Genomic DNA, 20,067 nt, shown 5'->3' with positions numbered 1-20,067 from the left:
CTTTGGTAATAAAGCTCAAAGAGCAGGTTAAGATAAAAACTCCTCTGGTTATTACTCAGCGCCATAAATATAAAGCAACTTAAACAGACATTTTGTTCACTGATTTAACACAGGGCGTTTCAAGCATCACGTGTATATAAGTCAGGGAGGGGCCACATTCATTTAACTCTCACGGCCAGAGGACCAAATTGTAGTATACAAAAGCAATTACGGTCAATTATGTCTCAAATTTAACTCAACATATACCAGTTGTCAAATATTATTATGGACATATTTCAGATTTTCATGATTTCATGGCAGATTTAGTCATGTTTTCTTCATGTTTCCAATTAATTGATATGTAAAAAATGACCTGAGGGCCACGTTTAGGGTTGATGGGGGCCGCATGTGGCCCCCGGGCCGCCAGTTGCCCACCCCTGATATAAGTTAATAGAAACCAACTGCGTCCTGTAACGTAAATAATAATGTAGAATAATAAGATATAAACACAGTGGTTGTGCAGTAGACAGGACAAACAGCCTGTACGAACAAACAGCAGTGCAGGTTAAATTCCATGCTTTTATTTTGAAGACAAATATCAAACAGGAAGGGGAATGTCTCGTGTCCATGCTCGTGTCCGTTGTGCAGACGGATGTTGTTAAGGGTTGTAGCTATATAACGTGAACCTCACAACTTGGACAATTTCTTAATTCTGCTGCAAGAAAACTGTCGACATGGCTTCAACGGTACCCATTAAGGTAGTAACCTGCATTTCACGACACTTTAGCAGTAACAGTAAATGGTGTGTTTTATATGGTTAAAGAGGTAAATCAATGATAAATGTTAGCTAGGTAAAGTCATGACAGATGTGCAGCTGAGACAAACAAAGTGCGGGAAAATAAACTACACATTACACATTTATTAAAAGTCTGCAGGCTGTTGGACATAGCTTAATAACACGGTTATATGTCAATACTGTTTTACCTGGACATTTGAATTATCTAAGTTAATTTTGCACGTGGCCAGGTAAAGTGCTCTCTGCAGCTGTGACTCAATGCACCGTGACAGCTCAGCTCAAAAAGTTAAATATAGGAGGAAAAAGAAGTAACCACATTGTCACTAAAAATGACTGTGACTACAACAAGTGTTAGCTGTTGTTGATTACCTGGGCGGTGTTGCCTTCAGGTGTCTTTAAAGTAACTTTTATTTTTAAACCTAACATACACATAATGACCACCTGAAATAAAATTAATCTCGGACTTAAAATATTTTACAAAACAGGTGAAGTGCTGTCTCAAAGCAAGCCAGAGCTGTACCCACTTTTAAATAGTATCTTTATTTTAAACTGGTTCATAGCATTTGTCTTGTTGCACATGTATTTGAATGTATCCTCATATCGTGTTATGAATGTTGTACATTTTAATCTGTTTGTTTACACAAAGGCCCAACTGGGGACACGAGCTGGAAATGAGCAATAGCTGTATACTCTTTGTGCAGCACATCAGTTTCATGCTTTGTATTGAAATTATGTTAAATTGCATTGTCCCTATTAAATAAATAAATACAATTCAATAATTATACGTCACGGTGACGATGTAAAAATAAATTTTTAAGTGCCAAAGACATGGAATGAAGACTGAAAAAACAGAAATATAAGCATATGAATTAAAATATATCATGTTATCAGTTGGTTTATTATTCCAGGCAAACAAGCTTCTGTAGATTTACCACATTCATTTCCATCAAACGTATCCAGGTGTCCTTAAAGGTTAACCCTTAATGTTAGATTTAAGTATGTGAAGAAGAAGAGTGTATGATGGACTCACAGGCCTTTTTTTGTTGTTGCTTTGGTTTGTTAATTTCAACAAGCCCAGCATAGATTGGTCTGCGTTTAATAGTGATTTAACAGTGATCTTCTAACCCGTGTTGCTTAGCTTACAGTGTGCCAGAAAAATAAAGATGATAGCTTTTCTTTAAAGCATACTTACCTGGGGAGATCAGATATTCATAATGTTATCTGCTGAAATGTTTAGGTGTAATTAAGCAGCCATTCTTGATTGATATTATTATAGTAGGTGCTGTCTGTCAATATATAAAAAGTCATTTTGATCCGTGATGATTTGTTTTCTTTTTGATTTTCATTACTTTTTAATTTCCAATTGGATCATCAGTTGTTTATATTTATATATATTTTTCATGTGCAAAGTACTAGTTAGTTATACAGCTATCATATAATTGTGGTTGTAACTGAAGTGTTGGTTTTACTGAAGTAATTTCTTTCCCTTTGAGCACTTCTGTTAACCGACTGTAACTGACAGTAAACAGGAAAGTAAACAGAGTGATGCTTAAATATATTGACTTATTTGAGTAAATATACCTACCTTCTTAACTGACTGTAAACAAACAATATTTATTTAATTTAAAATCAGCTTAGAGGGAAGTAAATAACAGCATCCAGTAAAATGTTTGTGCAGTGAATGAGTGACTGATGTCCTGTGAGCACAGCAGACTTTCAAACAGCAGCTTATTTAAGATCATTTGTGTTTATATTCATGCCCCAATGTCCCTATTCTGAATTTAAAACGCATACAAATTCATTACAGATTCATTTGTAGTACAAATTAAAGCATTGTGGTCAGATAATAGTCTGATTTTGTATCATTCTCAAAATGTTCGTTTAGATTGGAATAATTGGTGGTTCAGGCCTTGATGATCCGGATATCTTGGAGGGAAGGACTGAACGTTATGTGGACACCCCATACGGAAAGGTCAGTTTTACTTTGTGAGTTTGTGGTCCAAAGATGTTTACTGTCAAATAGAGAAGTGTAAACAATACGCCTGAATTACTTATACCTACGTATTTGCAAGCAAATAATTCCGTACAGTCGATGTTTTGGGAGTCTAAATGAATTGCTCTGCTCTTCCTTAGCCGTCAGACGCTCTGATTCTGGGGAAGATCAAAAATGTGGAATGCGTGCTCCTTGCAAGGTAAGAAAGATTGATTTACTTTCTTTTGGGAATGGAAATTGTTAAGTCTTTGCACCATCTAGTGGAAGCACCTCACACTTCACACGTGTGTGGATTTGATGTCCTAACTGTTAAACACGAGAATATATTTGAATGTTATTAAATAATATTCCACCACATATCTCCCCCTCTCTATAGGCATGGGAGACAACACACTATAATGCCGTCTAATGTGAACTACCAGGCCAACATCTGGGCATTGAAAGAAGAAGGCTGTACACATCTGTTGGTGACCACAGCTTGTGGCTCACTGCGGGAGGAGATTCAACCAGGAGACATTGTCATTATAGATCAGTTCATTGATAGGTGAGTGACAAGGGAGCTCTACAGCAGGTTACAGATATTAGTTTTTTCCCCCCACATTTTTTAAGGAAGTGCTGGTATTCAGGCCTGTTATTGCATTTCAACTGTATTATTAACAAGTGCTTTTAAGCAGTTGTCTTTCATTTTGAAAATGTACAACATGTGATCGGTTGAGTACGATTATCTTGGCTTTGGCTGCTGAAACTATTTTCCAATCCAGTTTTATTCATAAAGGACATTTAAAAACAACAAAAGTTGACCAAAGTGCTACAATCAATTATTGAAAACACATAAACAATGCAACAAAATGAAACGGGTAAAAAATGAAAATGGTAGTTTAGGCAGGATGAATAAAACAGTAAAGGGAAATTGTTGGTAAGATGAACAGGATACATAAAAGCTTTCTTTTACAAGTAGCACCAATTAGCAAATTCCCTATTGCACAAATATGAAGAATTATGATTCTGGCTGTCACAGCTATTGTTCCGAACCATTTCCAGTCCTCCACAGAGTTGCCAGTCCACCAGTGATGCTCAGAAATGTATACTTGGACTGAGAGCATTTTTGGCCAAATGTGTTACCTACCAATTCAAATGAAAAAGAATGCAGAAGCAAAGTGCAATCCAGCCCTCACTGCATCCAAATATATACAGGGGTCTGTCACCACTTTAATACTGAAAATTATGAGACCAATATTCTCACACAGGCTAATTCTAAAAACTGCTTATAATATACAATGTTCACCTCACACATATTAATATGTTGTTTTAGTGCTTTTTAATCTTTTGAGATTTTATTCTACAAGGCCTCACAATGTGAAAAAATGGCCACATCGTTTTGTTGGTATTTTATGAACAAAATCTAACAATTAAATGTAATTTTTATTGACATATTTTAATGACAACATATTAAACCAGACAAAAATACAAACCTATAACCTAACCTAAGGACACACACACACACACACACACACACACACACACACACACACACACACACACACACACACACACACACACACACACACACTCATTTACAACTGGGAAGAAGGGGTGCAAACAAAAAAGTTCATCTAAACCCTGTGTGAAGTACACCAAAGCATACATATCAATATCATCCACCTGTTATTGCTAAATCCAAGCTGTCCACAATGTAATTATCCATAAACAACAAGTTAACCCAAGATTTATGTTTTTATAGATTTTAGAATTTATAGATTATCCCATTTATGTTTACATTTTGAATTGTTAGTTTCCAGAAATTCAGCTATAATGTCAGGCCGACCCTAATGTGCTCCTCTTAGTTTGACCTTTGTTATCCAGTTATGATTGTCTACAAGGTGTGTTGTGATACGATTCAAGAATTTTCCCACACATCTCACTGTACTTGGGACTCATGTTACTGTGTGGCTAGCATGTCATACAGTATTAGACGAGTGAGAGAGCTAGAGGACTTGACTCATTAAATACATTTGTTGTATATTTGTTTTCTATCTCGTACAGTTTGAACACTTTTAACCTTGACCTGGTGTTTTGAAGGGCTTTAAAGTGTCCTAGCTTATTAAAGTTGTTGTGACTTTGAGCTTCTAGCTTTGTTAACAGTCAACACAGATGAGGTGTCGGATTGTATGGAGCTTGAACTTTGCTACTGAGGTATATTTGCTAACAGCCAGGGCTCCTTCCTGTTTGTATCCTGTATCACTTTCTCTGCGGCGTGAGAATTCTAGCTGTCAGTTCTTATACATTGAATTAACTCAGCTAACACCATTACATCTGCAGAGGCATTTACTCTCTGTGGATCTGAATGTTACTACTTTTTATTGAGTGTATAATGACATGGATTGTCTGCTCTGTGTTGGTTTTGATGAGATTTGATCAGAAATACCAACGGCAGCTACTGCTCTTTATTATTTAAGTCTCTACTCATACCAAAAGTCATTTTGAAGTCTTCATCACGAGAAACTTACACTCGTCCTTCTTCAATGAAATATTTCCTTGTAAACCTGAGAATCTTTCTCATTCATTGACACCTGAAAACAAACTTTCTCAGAGGTCTCAGCCCTCCAGGCATACACACACTAAACAAAGTGAGGCATGACCCTGAGGGAGAGTTGTTTTCTTTCCCAATTAGCATATTGCACACATTCCTTTAAACAACAGAATATCTACAGTGAGGGCTGCTGTAAGTAGGATGGCTGTTTTCTTACCAGGGATTTGGCATACAGCTGGTTAAATTGGCGTATACAGTAAACTGACTTCACACAGTCGTTTCAGTGTGTTTCCCTGTACACTTGTATACGGATGCATCACGTTGCCTGAGGTTTTGGCAGCCGGTGTTGGAGAATCTGATGAATAGTTAAACTATCAAGCACAGGCTATTTATAAGAAATGAGGAAGTTATAAGTCGGGACTTGTTCAGACTTGTCCTGCAGCATGTGACAGCATGTTTCTAAAGACATCGCACTGTTGATGCCACTTTTGTTATGTCACCTCTGCTGCTCCCAACCAAACACTCTGTTGCTATAGAGCTGTGGACTTTGCCAAGTTTAAAGCATCAGTGTCTTACACAGTGACAGAATTTCACACTCAGGTTTTAAGTTCTAACTTTTGACCTCTTTAATTTTAAATGCTCTGTTTTGCATTTTCACTCTGCATGAATCTGTAGTTGATAGACTGGTCATGGACTGCACTTATATAGTTCCTTTCTAATATTGTGACCACTCAAAGTGCTTTAGTCAAATGTCCTTATTTACGCCCTCGCACACATTCATACCCAGATGGATATGCAAGGCGCCGACCTGCCTATCAGGATCTGGGCAGGTCCTGATGGGCAGGTGTAAACTCTATAAACTCAAAAGTTAAGCCAGAAGTGTACTAGCCTATCCCAACTCCTGCTGGGTTGGATGTAGAGGCATGTGGTGAGATGGCTATGGGAAGCTTTTTGTCCTCTCACTATTTTCGCTTTGCAGCAGCAACTATAGCTGCAGTTTGTTTGTTAGTTACGTTATGCAGTATGCTGTTATTCACTACATTGTTAGATCATGGTATTTGTCCAATCAGAGTTTTAATGCTCTGATTTTTTTAAAGAATCGCATAACAACAATCATTCCCATTTTGTCCTATAATAAACATTGTCCATAGTTTTGAGAAAACATTCAAAATAGAAGGAAAGCAAAAGAAAAACACAGATTCATTTAACATGGATTCATTTTTTTATGATATCCAAGTATAATGCATCTTTACACCAACCTTTGTATGGTTTATGTATCTGGTAATGGTCCTGTGATTTCCAAAGTTTACAAACTTTCTGTTGAACAACATGTACATGGTGAGGTGCGTTGGAGGTACTCATGGTGTATATAATGCTTAGTTTCCAATAACAAATCCTTTGTGCATTATATGAATGATTAGAATTTCTGATAATTATAGGCTGTGATAGTCATTCTTTGCCACAGTGTCTCTCTAATGACGTTACTAACTAATGACCAGGTCATGATAACTTGATTTCTATAGCATAAACAGGCATTGTACTCTGCTCAGTTTGTCCCACACACTGCTGTTATTGACTCTCAGTAGGGCGGAGCTGCAGCTGGCTCATACCATTTCAGCATTTACTATTTTTTTTTTTCCACTGCCGGCATTACGCATGATAGAAAAGGTGGGGCATCATCTTCAAAGATAATTCTTGACATTCATATTATAAATGGTTGAGATAATTATGTCATGAGTATGTGTTCATGTTGACAGTGATTCCGAGAATGCTTTTATTTTCTCAGTCAGTGATTTAAAAAAAAAAAAAGATGATATCTTTCAGTGTTACATGAAAGTTGAAGGAACCGGTCCCTGTTTCTTTTGAATAAGTTTGAGTAAAATAAATCAAACATAAAATTTACTAAACCTGCTGGAATAATGGTTAACAGCCAAACAAAGGAACATATCTGTGGTTTGAAAGGCTTGAATTGACAATAATTGTCACTACTTCCTGTTTTTTTTTTTTTTTTCTTCTAGAACTTCCAAGAGAGCTCAGACGCTGTATGACGGACAGGCCACCAGTCCTCCCGGAGTGTGTCACATCCCCATGGCTGAGCCTTTCTGCAACAGAACCAGAGAAGTGAGTCCTTAAATTCCTGCACAGATATCCCATTTCATGTGTGTCATTTCCGGTACTTTCTGTTCTTTGTACAATGATTTCTTTTACATGATCATTGTAAATTTTAAATTGGAGTTTTTTTTAAATCACTACTTTTCCATTGCCTCTAATTTCCATTTTTGTATGTATCTACCTGCAATCTTGCAATTATTGTTCAAATTCTGAACCAGTAATTTTCCGATATATTCCCCTACAACTAGCACAACAAAAATAGAAGTTTGAAGATGTTGAAGGGGTGAAGAAAGTGGCACATTAGCTGCACAGTTCACACAACCTGTGATAAATATCTGACAACAAGAACAGCATATGATGAACTTTAAAGGGGTTGATTAAACAAGTAAATGTAATATTAACTTACTGTAATTAAATAAGCAAATGAAATAATGAACCACTGAACCAATGTGGCAAATCGTGTCCTTTAGGCTTTATTGTGTGATAAACAGTATTTGGTCACTGATTCATCATCTTATTCTCATTAAACTACGTTGGCAGCACACTGAAACACGGGGTATTTTATTTAAAAGATTTGTTCAAAGAATCAGATGAACATTTATTAACCAGCTCAACAGATCTCACCTCTCATGCCTTTGGTTTGATCTATAAAGTAACTGATGCTCTTCCCCGGTGCAGGTTTTGGTGGAGGTGGCGCGGAGCCTTGGGGTAAAGTGCCATGTACGAGGGACCATGCTGTCCATCGAGGGGCCCCGCTTCTCCTCGAGGGCCGAGAGCCTGATGTTCCGCCAGTGGGGTGCTGACGTCATCAACATGACAACTGTGCCAGAGGTGGTCCTCGCCAAGGAGGCTGGCCTGTGCTATGCCAGCATCGCCATGGCAACAGACTACGACTGTTGGAAGGAACATGAGGAGGCGGTGAGTGGCGGACTTGAGGTCCTCACAGTCTTTTTATTACTTTGATGTCTCTTCTGTCCTTGTTTGTGCCTCGTGTGAGTCATTATGGGCAAAAGGCGGATGCATGGCTGGTGCACTTCGGGCAACAACACTTCCTTTTTCTGTTTGGTTGTCAGTACATCAAAACACTCAAAATTAACCTGTAATTAAAGCGTTATTTGCTTTAAAGTGTCTTTGACTCTTTCAGTTACCAACTTCACAGAGTTAGCATTTTTTACATTTGGCTTACTATCACCCATGACCTTTTACAATCTTAAGTTATGAGCCTGTATACATTCTTCTGGTTTTAATACTTTAATGCTGTCTGCTTTCAACTGAGGTATGGTGGCTACAGATTGGTAACAGTTTTGTTTTAATTATTCTACATTTTCTTGCAACCTAGCAACCATGATGACATCGGTTTTCCCCAAGAATTCCACTCAAGGGCATGTATTATTTTCTATATTTAGGTCATCGCATCCTCATTAAGAGGAATCTCTGCTTATTCTACTCTTAACGTTGTTGAAGAAATTACTAAGACTTGACTCCATACAATAAGACTCAGCAGACATCAGATGGCTTACGTTGATGAAAGTTTATACATAAGATGAATACTCGAGGAGACATGATTCAACATCACACTTCTGTACTCGTGTCTTGCTCAATCACATCTGCAGAACTTTTTTCGAAAGGCATCACATATATCCTAAAATACATTATCATTATCAGGGTAATGTCACATTGACCCACCTAGACTAATCTGTGACGTCAATTGCACTGGAGCAGACAATAAGTCTACCAAACATCCTTGCATATATCAGAAAGATCAGTTGACACTCTAAGCTGGTGTTCTAATAAGAGTTGAACTATGTCAGGTCTGACTGACATTAGAGAACAGTGAATAAACCTAATGACATCTGTACATTATAATCTAAATAACTACAGAAATTCCACCACAAACATATATTTCACTGATATTTTCACTGTATAACCATGTAGGGCCCTTGTGTGTGTGTGTGTGTGTGTGTGTGTGTGTGTGTGTGTGTGTGTGTGTGTGTGTGTGTGTGTGTGTGTGTGTGTGTGTGTGTGTGTGTGTGTGTGTGTGTGTGTGTGTGTGTGTGTGTGTGTGTGTGTGTGTGTGTGTGTGTGTGTGTGTGTGTGTGTGTGTGTGTGGTGTGTGTGTGGTGTGTGTGTGTGTGTGTGTGTGTGTGTGTGTGTGTGTGTTTTAGCGCATTAACTTCTCTACAAATGGTTTACAAATTCTTTCTGGGATTACCCCCTCCGTGTTTACCACATTCTTTTTAACAAGAAAGCGGATTATTATAACAGTTTCAACAGCATTTGCCGGCCCACTTTACATCACCATTAGAGATGATCAGAGTCGGGCTGAGGAACCCCTGATGGTGTAAAACAAGTAACTATTTGCCCTGTGAAATAATTTCAGTACATGAAATTATGCAGCAGCGTTTAAATGCAAGGGTGTACCGCCTGTGTGCCAGGGTTTGTGCTAACAGGCTGCAGAATAAAGTGTATTTCCTTGATCATTATGATGTGTTATGCATAATTCTGCATCCCAAAAGACAGCCTGATACACAGTAAATCATTTAACGCATCATCTACACTCAGCATGCATTCAAACTCAGCATTTGACCTATCTGACACAACCCTCAATTAATACATTTCCAGCAATTGTATTCTGAACTAAAGCCTCCATTAGCAATCAGCCACCTCCAGATTAACGGGTGTTGATTATTGAGTGAGGTCTGCAAGGTTGGCTAGCACAAGGACAGAAGGAGGATAAAAGAGCCAGTACAATGTGTGTGATGAAGACCTTGTGAATGAAGAGAACAGAACTTCTGCTTCAATATTAAGTACATGTGTAAGAGACTTAACAGAAGAAAGCTTTAAGAGTGGTGATATTAAAACTTGTGTGCAGATTTTTCCTCATTTTGTGAAAGCCTAGATCACAATAAAACCATTATTACTTCATCACATTAGATCCACCCACATTCTCTCTGTGCCTAATGTGATTGTGACACAGCAAGATATAAATCTGTTTTTTTTTATGAATTTTTAAAAAATGTGCCTAATATAACCACCCAAACACAGATCTATGAATCTGGAAATGTATTGCATTTTGGATTGTAAAAGACAGTTTCATTTTTCATGATCATATTTCTTTCACAGAGAGACTGATCTGTCGCTTCTTTCCACTTCCTTTTCTCCAATTGTTAGATTTGTAATTGCATTTAAAAGATTGCGCTTGTTTACTGTAAACCACAGTGATCTGTCTCTTCCTTTTGCAGGAAACTTGATCTCACAGCGCATTAGGTCCTCCTCACATGTCTTTCTGATCATTTTGAACGCTTACACAGACGGAAACAAACTGTGAGGGGTCACAATCAGTGGCTTAGGGAAGACATTTTCTTTTCTTCATCAAACTAACAAACATGATTTTGTATATTTTTCAAAGAAGTTTAAATGATAGCGTAAATAATTTGTGTGTTCACTTTAAACAAAATTGATCTCTTTTGCAATAGTCACCGTCCTTCCTTAAAGTTGTCAGCCTACGGACATTTGAGCCGATATGCAGAACAGTGCTGAATTGTTGTTGAAAACAACAAGTCTTTTTTTTTATCATGAACATGTTGAAGTTTTATTACAGCTAACATACTTTCAGAACATTACTTTTGTAAGATAAACACAATGTTTGTAGCCCACGTGTTATTCATTTTACTTGCACAAGTGGTTCTTACCATCTGTGCTCCGTACGCACACTTGAGTGTCTGTGGCTTCTTATGGCTTCCGAGTGACCTCAGGAAGACACTGTTGATAGAGCAGTTGATGAACTGTGTGGGTGAATTTTGGCATATTTGTCACGGATCCAGCCAGACTCACAACTCAACTTCCGAGTTCCTGCAGCTGACCTCTTCCCCCTCCTGTTGCAGAACACTCGCCACATCCTTCCGCCTCACCCCTCCGCACCAATCCAGTCTTAATACCACCTCCTGCCCCCAACCTCCCCCCCCACAGTCAATTTGCTTGCCAGCCTCCGGTGGAAGCCCTGCCAGAGGAGGTTGAGTCACACTGAGTCATCAGCCTCACTGTCTTTAACCCCGGCAAACAGCAAAAAAAAAAAAGATTAACATTAACCTAACCGAGTAGGACGAGGACGAGGAAGAGAAGGACATAAAAACAAAGCACGAAAGCAGTGAAGGGAGGGGTTAATGAAGGGTGCAGGAGGTAAATATGAACACAGGGCAGAAATGGTGTCGCAGTTTTGTTTTACACTGCACATCTGGTCCATTATTTTTTATCTTTTTACATTTTGTCTTAATCTCATGGCCACGGCCTCAGCCTTTCTGTATCATAAATGTATCAGGTGAAACCTCTCAGGACTTTGTGCATCAGTGATACCACAGAATGACTCATTGGAGTTCAGCTGGTTCCTAGGAAAACAATTTACTGATCGTCACATCTTAAAGGTTTACCATGTAACTTCCAGAACAGAATTTTCGATCAAAACAAATGCTCTCTATCAAGCTCCCTCCACCCCTCCCCCGCTCCTCAGTTGTTGTGTTTGTTTTTTTTAGGCCATAGAAAGTCTGGTCTTCGGTTTGAAAAGTTTGTTGGTTTTTCTTCAGTCGTACTCTTTCGACGACACTCGGTTAAGATGCAGCTAGCGCCGTTTTCCTGAGTGGGCGCAGGGCTGTCGCTATTCCCTCACATGGTGCCGGGGCTAACGGTTGGACAGGAAAGGGTCCACTCATAAAAAGCAGGGGGCGTCGTCCCATCCATGTGAACACAGAGACCAGAAAAACAAATTAAAAGGGAGTTATTCTTCACTCCCTTTTTAGGAAGTCTTTACTCCACAATCTATTTACATATATATTTGTCATATTAATATTCAGAATGTCGCATATTATGCCTTTTAAGTTAATGAAAGTTTTACTCCAACCAGCTCGTCTTCTGTCAACAATGGAATGCTGGAACTCTTAACATTTATTCCTTATAATGTGACTTTTTTTTTTTGAATTTAAATATAATTTCAGCATATAAATTGAAATACACTGCTTTCACTGCTGATATAACTTAATGATAATTCTGTTCTATTGCTGCCTAAAATACTGTCAGTTAAAATTCCCCTGAAAATGTTATGAAAAGGGAGGTGTTAAAGTTTACTTTAGTTTTTTGGGATCCCCATTAGCTGCAGCATTGCAACAGCTATTCTTCCTGGGGTCCTCACAACAGACTTTACATAGTGACAATGCAACCATAACAACACATCACAACACACAACATTAAAGTGTCATGGTAAAAAGTACCAGTGAAGCAGTTTATTTTATATTACCTCATGTTCTTTATGCATTTATTTCATTTTGATCGTTTACAAAAAATAAACTTTTTTAATTAGACTTTGCATTTATATGGAAATGTACTGATGGAAATGCTGTTTTTTTTTTTTTTAGAAATCTGGGCTATCTCTACGAGATACAGACGTAAAAAAAAATGTTTTAATTGGTGCTTCATGAGAAAAAGAAAAACGGTATCTTAAGCCTTTTATCCAGCAGATCTGGTGATTTCTGTGTACACATGATTGGGTGACTCGTGGAGTTGGCAACATTAAGTTGAGTTAAACATTCAGACATTCCTCACAAAATCTGCATTTAAACAAAAGTGAAAATAAATACTGTAAGATGAATATGAACATAGATTTAACACATTTGTTATTGTTATCCCAGCAGCAGCTATGTCGGTTTTGTGGTTTAATTTGTAACAAATGTTTCATGTCATGTACGTCGTTGTAACCTGCTACTGGATGCTTTGAATTTCCCTCGGGATCAATAAAGTATCTATCTATCTATCTATCTATCTATGATTTCACTGGATACTGTAGATAGTGTCTTCCTCACATCATTATGTTACAAATAATCACTGTTGTTAGATTCACAGTGTGTGCATGGTCTCTAGAATCAGAGAAAATACTTGTTTATGTTAATATTTGGGAACTACAAAGTGATTGTGATAGTTGAGAGGAAGTGAATCTTATTACCTGGGGGCTGTTTTTTCTTCCCTTATCACAGGTCTGTGTTGACAATGTACTCAAGACAATGAAGGAGAACGCCAACAAAGCCAGCAGTATCCTGCTCACTGCAATACCCCAGATTAGTCAGATGGACTGGGCTCAGACAATGAAGACCTTGAAAGTAAGTAGTTAACTTTACAATGATTCATTTCCATGCAGCAGGCCATGGGGAAGTTATGAAAGACGGTTTGTTTACCTTTTAAAGTCCCATTAAAAATGTCTCTATTACACTGAAAGTTCAAAAGAATGCTCTAAAGCTTGGAGTGTCACCACTTTCAACAAACGACCTGTTTATGACTGTTATTGATTCTGTGCAGCCACAAGTGGGACGAGAATGTTACTTTCATCTGAGTGGCTAACTCTTAGACTCTCATTGTGCTGTGCCCAACTTTAAGTAGTGTTATGAAATGACTAGCTGGGTTACATTTGTATTGAGATTCACAACTAGAATGAAGATACACTACAACCATTAATCTATTACAGTCAATAAACTTAATATAGTGATAAACGTTAAAGAAATATAAGAATAGTGCACCTGTATTACATTGATTTCACCCCTGAAAACCATGTAACTAAAGCCGTTTCACTTACACACTCCTCAAAAGTTCTAGAGAATTTCAGAAGGACTGATCCTGATATCCTCCTCATCTGGTGGTTCACACATGCGTCTCACAGCAGACTCAGTCGGGGGGGGGGTTATCATCGCCTGAGGCAAGACTCTTGAAAAAAAGAATGACACAGGAGATTATTTGCCCATATATCAATGCTACTTGAAGTTCAACAAAGAGAGGAACATACTGGGCAACATGCACTAAGATCATAAAGGTCGCATGCAAACAATCTATGGTCATGCACTGATTGCAGACAGTTAACGTCGCTACCCCATCCCACTCCCTCGGGGTGAATTCTCCCGATACTGTCCGACTGCGTTCTCACATCAGCTCACTCAGAGTTTCTGTGGAATAAATACAAGCGGTCTGACCGGAGAAACTCTGGGTGAAGTTCAAGTGGGTGAAGTTCAAGTGGAAAATCTGCCTGCTTGTGTTTACACATAAAGCTCACCCCTGAAAACTTGCTTTTTCAGTTTTTCAGGAGTTTTGTGCGAGTGTGAAAGCACTATTACGGCATTGTTTTACACTCAGTACATCCTTTTCATCCTTGTTGATTGTTTAAAAGTTATTTTTGTGATGACAGCCTCATTAACTTCAACGTTCTATGTAAATGACTACACCTACTGAGTACTTTGACTTTCATGAAACAGACACTGCAGACAACTTTCACATGCTCTTACGGTTGATGTATATCTTTGACGCATACATTAAATACCAGCTGTTTTCTTCCTTCTGTTACAGTCAATGGCACAATCTTCAGTAATGTTACCAAAACACTAAGTGTGCAGAAAACTTTGAAGTAGACCCAAGACACCTTCGGCACCGACACGGACTGCAGACTCAACTTTGACTCATCACTGAACTACAAGAAAAGTGCCTCACATAAGTAATGCATGGACTCTGTCATCAGCCTGTGTTTAAATAAGTGTTCTTTTTAAAAAACAACAATACACATTACCACCTTTCTTCATACTAATTCATAGGTCTGTTTTTTTCTCTTGAACAATAACCAGTATTGTCACTCCTGCGGGGGTTTTCAATCACTTCAGTTCACAAAGATTTTTAGCCTTACATTACAGTATTGTTTGGGGAAATATACATTTGTGGTTCTTTACATTTCTATATTTGTGCTGTTTCAAATGTACAAATTTGTTGCCGCTGAACAATCGGTGTCTTTATAGCTGTTTATAACACAAGTACAATAAAGGCTTGCTAGTGTAGCACATGAAAACTTAATGTCATAGTCACATCTGATTATTTACTCACTATTCCACATTCCATCTATTTTACTGTGCTATTTAACCTATGTATTGGTTTAAACAAGTCATTTAAAGGGTGTGTCATTATCTCCAGATACACGTTTTGGTTGAAATTGTCGGCAGGTCATGACAGAAATTAATAACTCATGTGCTCAGAAAAAAGAATGAAGAAAATCAGTCATCTGTAGCAGTTGTAAGCCTGTAAAAACTTTGAACAATGTCTGCCACAAGGTACCAATCTGATGAACCAATCCCGCCTCCCTGTCTCCCAGCTCGTTCTCTACCCTTTGCATGCACTGGACCACAAAGCGTGTCACCGGTGACAGAGTTTATACTGTGAGTTTACTTACCGCTGAATGAGACATGAGATGATGTAGTTTCTACTCAATGCAAGCGATGAGCTGAGGTCCACTTCTGGAGAAACGGTGCTCACGCATTTAAGTGAGGGCCGTGGTTTTTTTGTGGGAGCGCAGAGGGGAGTGGGTGTAGAAGGACTTTCAAAATCATGCTAGTTTTTTCGAAAATGACCAACCCTGCCATTCACGTTTGGTAAGGCCAGTTGGAACTCTTCTCATTCAGTAAAGATTTGACATATTACTGATAAACTATTCAACATTTTTAAACCTGAAAAAAACAATGATTTTATTTACTCTCCACAACGGTTAAATGTGTTTAAAGGAAGTACTCTGACCTTTTATTTATCTTCTGTTTTCCAGATGTTATTACATCAGCTTATTAATAGTACTGATTGCTTTTTAAAACACATGTTCTGATCATACTTGTTTATTTTTTTGAACCACTCAGGTAAATAGACTTTTTTTTTTTTTTTTTACAAAGCTACAAAATGACGAGTTTGTAGCCGTGACGGTTGGATGCCCTCTCAGACCACACAACTGGATGTCATCACCCTGCTCAGTATCTGATGAAATGTGTTGTTAATTCTGCTTTGTTCCCCTGTCTCAACTTCAATACACCATGAAGGTTAAATATCAGAATAAAAAGGATGGAGAACTAACATCATGCTTTAAAGGTTGTTTTTTTTGCATGAACAAAAAGATCTTAATATGTTTGTTATTATAGTTGAGATTAAATGTTTTTAGCACATGCTAAATCCCATCTGCAGAGGAATGAACAGTGGAACACACTCTTCTGTGTGCTTACAAGGCTGCAGTGCATTAATAAAATAATTTAGAAAAGGAAAAGACGAGATAGAAAATAAATCCCTTTCATTGAAAGTCATGATGACCAGAATTAGGTAGAAACAGTCTGGCATTGTTCATTTTTAAATATCAGGACTAAGTATATACACTGTACACCAGCATGGATCCTAAACTTTAATTCAAAAGAGAAAAAACAATAGTTTTTTGGTTTTGTGTTTTTCTTTCTTAGCAGTCCTCTATTTTACAGAAGGACAGGCAAGCTCCATTTCGCCCTTAGGCCAATAATTTATACAAACCCATTTTTACAAATCCTATTGGTTTATTTATAACATGTTTCTTATTTCTGTTTCTACTTCTTTATACTTTTTAAAAAACAGCTCAATTGTGTTATTTTTATAACACAAAAAATACTGTTTAAGATGAGCATGTCTATCCTAACTTTAATGTAAAAAAAAATTCAAATGATGGCCTTCAATTTTAAATACATTGATTTTTTTTTTTTTTGTGTAAACTGAAAAATTGCCTGAAAATTACAACAGAAAATACAATTTAAAAAAAAAAATGAATGGATCAGCCTTGATCCTGAGGCCGGATTAACCATGGGCCTTTGTAGTCTAAAATGAACCCTTCAGTGTTTGGAAAAAGAAAATGTTCTTTCTATCTTTTTCTCTGCCAATACTCCTACAAACCTGTTTGGGTTGATATATTCACTCCTTTAGGCAACACATGTTCTTCAAACAAATTTAAACTGCCAACTGTATTCAAATGCTCTTTTTGAATAAACAAACATTGATAGATTTCTTGAAGTATTTATTTTTCCTGTACCAATTATGGTTCGTCAACTATGTAAAGCAAAAACAAACATAATACTAAAAACGCCTTGTCTTACGTTTGAATAAATTACATTTTATCTCAGATCTGAAAATCTTTTGTACAAATAGGAAATGAGACTTTAAGACCCTGCAGAATCAAAGACAGCAATGAGGAAAAAGTGCATCAATTGGACGCTCAAGTGCAAAACATTTGTTATGGCTATTGCGTTGGCTATATTTGTCACTGAAAAATATGACTAATCTTATCAGAAACCATAAGATTTCTAACTTTAAAAAAAAAAAATCACATTAAAACTGTAGATGTTCCTTGGGAGCTTATCGGATTTTTTCTATGATACAGCGGAAGTTAAAAAAAATGGTGTACGGCCTATTTGTCCTAACAGTGCTTATAGATAGGTCCCGATTTCGTTAACATTAATATTAAGATTGCTATTCCTAAAATAAGGCCAGCCAATAAATAAATAAAGCTGATATAACAGCAAAAACAGTCTGTATGCATAATTTAGGCTGCAGGCCTCTCCGGGCCTCGTTTCTCTGAACTCTGAGTCCACATTCAGAACAAGCAGCAGGGGATTAAATATCACAGCGTCCGGGAGATTATTCCAGAGAATCCAGAAAATCAACCACATTTGTATGGCCGTCTTTACGGGCCAAATCTCTAGGCCGAAGGTTGTCCTTGTCCCTGGCCTGCGGGTTTGCTTTGAACTCCACCAGCAGCTTCACGGTGTCCAGGAAGCCCATCCTGGCCGCGTCGTGCAGCGGGGTGTGCGCGGTGCTGCGGTCCGCCACGTTGGGATTCGCTCCGTGCGTAAGTAACAGCCGTGCCACCGGCGTGCTGCCCATCATCATCACCTTCACAACAACATGACCGTGAGTCACAATACTCATATAACCTGATTACCACCATAAAACCATCAAAATAAATTAATGTTTAAACTTGACATGGAATTCAAACCGGAGCATAAAGACTCATGCAGCTGCACTTTAATAAAGCCTGTTATCACACCGAGCAGAAATGAACAGCCCAACAGATATTTTATCAAAGGATATTTAGTCTATTGAAAATAATATTTGAAGAATAAAATTTAAAAACCTATAGGCTATATATATATATATATATATATATGTGTGTGTATATGTAAAAAGAATAAAGATGTCAAGGGACTAGGCTATATAAAGTAGAGTTAGTCTACGTAAAGTCATCGGCTAAGCAATAAAAATAAATAAAAAATAAGTCTTAACTCTGTTTTATGAGCCTCTGGAAGCATCCACATACCTGACATAGCATGCAAGGTGACACGAAATGCCAACGCCACGGTTTGCACAGCAGCCTTTAAGGCGTGTGCTATTAACGCTTAGTTTCGTTTTCTTTTATCTGAAAGACTATCTATCAAATTAACTGAGACAAAAGAGTGTGTTTTTTTTTTTCTTAGGAGGCCCTATAAACCGAATTAATCCAAGTTCAGTCACAAAGGCCCTTCATCTGCACTTAAAGAACAAACCAGTCTGTAATAGCCTGTAATACACAATATTTATGATTAAAGATAAAAGACTTTGGGCAGTGGGGAATACTGGCTTTCAGTGGAAATGGTTTTTATCGAACCACGTTTTTATGGGAACTCATAGTGAGCCGGGCTTTAATGACACTGTGTAGGCCTATGTTTAATGCAATCAGAATAGTACAGTTTATTCTACTAGGCTGGTCGTCACCTGAATACAAATTTTCAAGGTTTTGTTTAAACCTTAAAAATGTCCTAGAGGCCTTTAGAGATTATGCTGTTTTGGCTCCTGCATTTATGCACATTCTTAAAAAAAATTGAAGTTTATTTTCAATAATCTTAAAAATAAATGATGTTACCTTGACAGCCTCTAAAGGAGAGCTGCATAGTGTTGTAAGTTTAACTAAGTTTGATGCCGAGCATACACATACACACACACACACACACACGGCCCCGGACTTCGCGTCTATTTGGGGTTTTTCTACAGTGTAAATAAATTATTTATACACTTCTACACATATTATCAGTGCGCTACTTGTTGTCATTTAAAGCTGTCAGTGATTCAAACTGACTTCATGAATCACATTTCATTGTGAATATGGGCCTCTGTGGGCTGCATCTGCACTGACCTGTATTGCGGATCGTCCGAAATGATTGAGCCCGTTAACTTGAGCTCCTTTCCGCAGAAGATCCTCCACATCTGCCGTGTTCCCCTTCGCTGCAGCTGTTGTCAGCTCATCCTCCAGAGTCATTGTCATGTCCCGCAACCTGCGGCGATAACACCCTTCGTGACAGATTGCACTGACAGGTAGCCTGGTGATGAGGATGATGCCTATTTTAAGGAAAAAGAAAACAGCTGAAAAAAAAAAAAAAAGCAGCCGGGTGACGCGAGTCAAATATTCACGTCGCGGTGTGGACGTGTGGCCGCTGCTCTCAAAACGTCCACGGCTCCACAGTTTGTCCGGTCAGCCGGTTGTCTGAGTCGGAGAAGCGATCGTTGCATCGCCTTGTCCACCGATCGGTTGGTGTGTGTCCGGGCTTGCCTCGGTTTAAAAAGGTGACGTCACTAGCTCTGCAGTGGTGCGATTGTGCGCATGCGCAGACCGTCATGCTGACTTGCTGTCCCCGACAGCTGATAATACTTCAGTTTGCCCTGAGTATACCACACGTTCCTGTTTCAAGATGATGGACATTTAGGCCACTCAAATCGGTATCCATATTAATGTGAAAAAATGTAATTATTTTGTAGATCGTTTTCTTTTAAATTAAACGA

The 20,067-nt window shown here is 38.1% G+C and overlaps 2 protein-coding genes across 2 annotated transcripts; one reads left to right on the top strand and one right to left on the bottom strand.

Moving 5' to 3' along the window:
• The first annotated feature begins 468 nt into the window (after positions 1–468).
• Positions 469–16,827, top strand: mtap (methylthioadenosine phosphorylase). Its single transcript, XM_061058444.1, has 8 exons — positions 469–737; positions 2,661–2,747; positions 2,909–2,967; positions 3,145–3,312; positions 7,317–7,419; positions 8,089–8,328; positions 13,431–13,553; positions 14,785–16,827. The coding sequence occupies exons 1-8, from the start codon at positions 714–716 to the stop codon at positions 14,821–14,823; spliced, it is 843 nt and encodes a 280-aa protein (XP_060914427.1). The 5' UTR covers positions 469–713; the 3' UTR covers positions 14,824–16,827.
• A 428-nt stretch (positions 16,828–17,255) lies between these two features.
• Positions 17,256–19,839, bottom strand: cdkn2a/b (cyclin-dependent kinase inhibitor 2A/B (p15, inhibits CDK4)). Its single transcript, XM_061058456.1, has 2 exons — positions 19,424–19,839; positions 17,256–18,147 (listed from the first exon to the last, which is right to left on the bottom strand). The coding sequence occupies exons 1-2, from the start codon at positions 19,550–19,552 to the stop codon at positions 17,893–17,895; spliced, it is 384 nt and encodes a 127-aa protein (XP_060914439.1). The 5' UTR covers positions 19,553–19,839; the 3' UTR covers positions 17,256–17,892.
• Positions 19,840–20,067: the final 228 nt, after the last annotated feature.

Source organism: Labrus mixtus, chromosome 2, assembly GCF_963584025.1.
Source record: "Labrus mixtus chromosome 2, fLabMix1.1, whole genome shotgun sequence".
NCBI lineage: Eukaryota > Metazoa > Chordata > Actinopteri > Labriformes > Labridae > Labrus > Labrus mixtus.
Note: the sequence above shows the minus strand (reverse complement) of the source record. Positions and strands in the feature narration are given on the sequence as shown.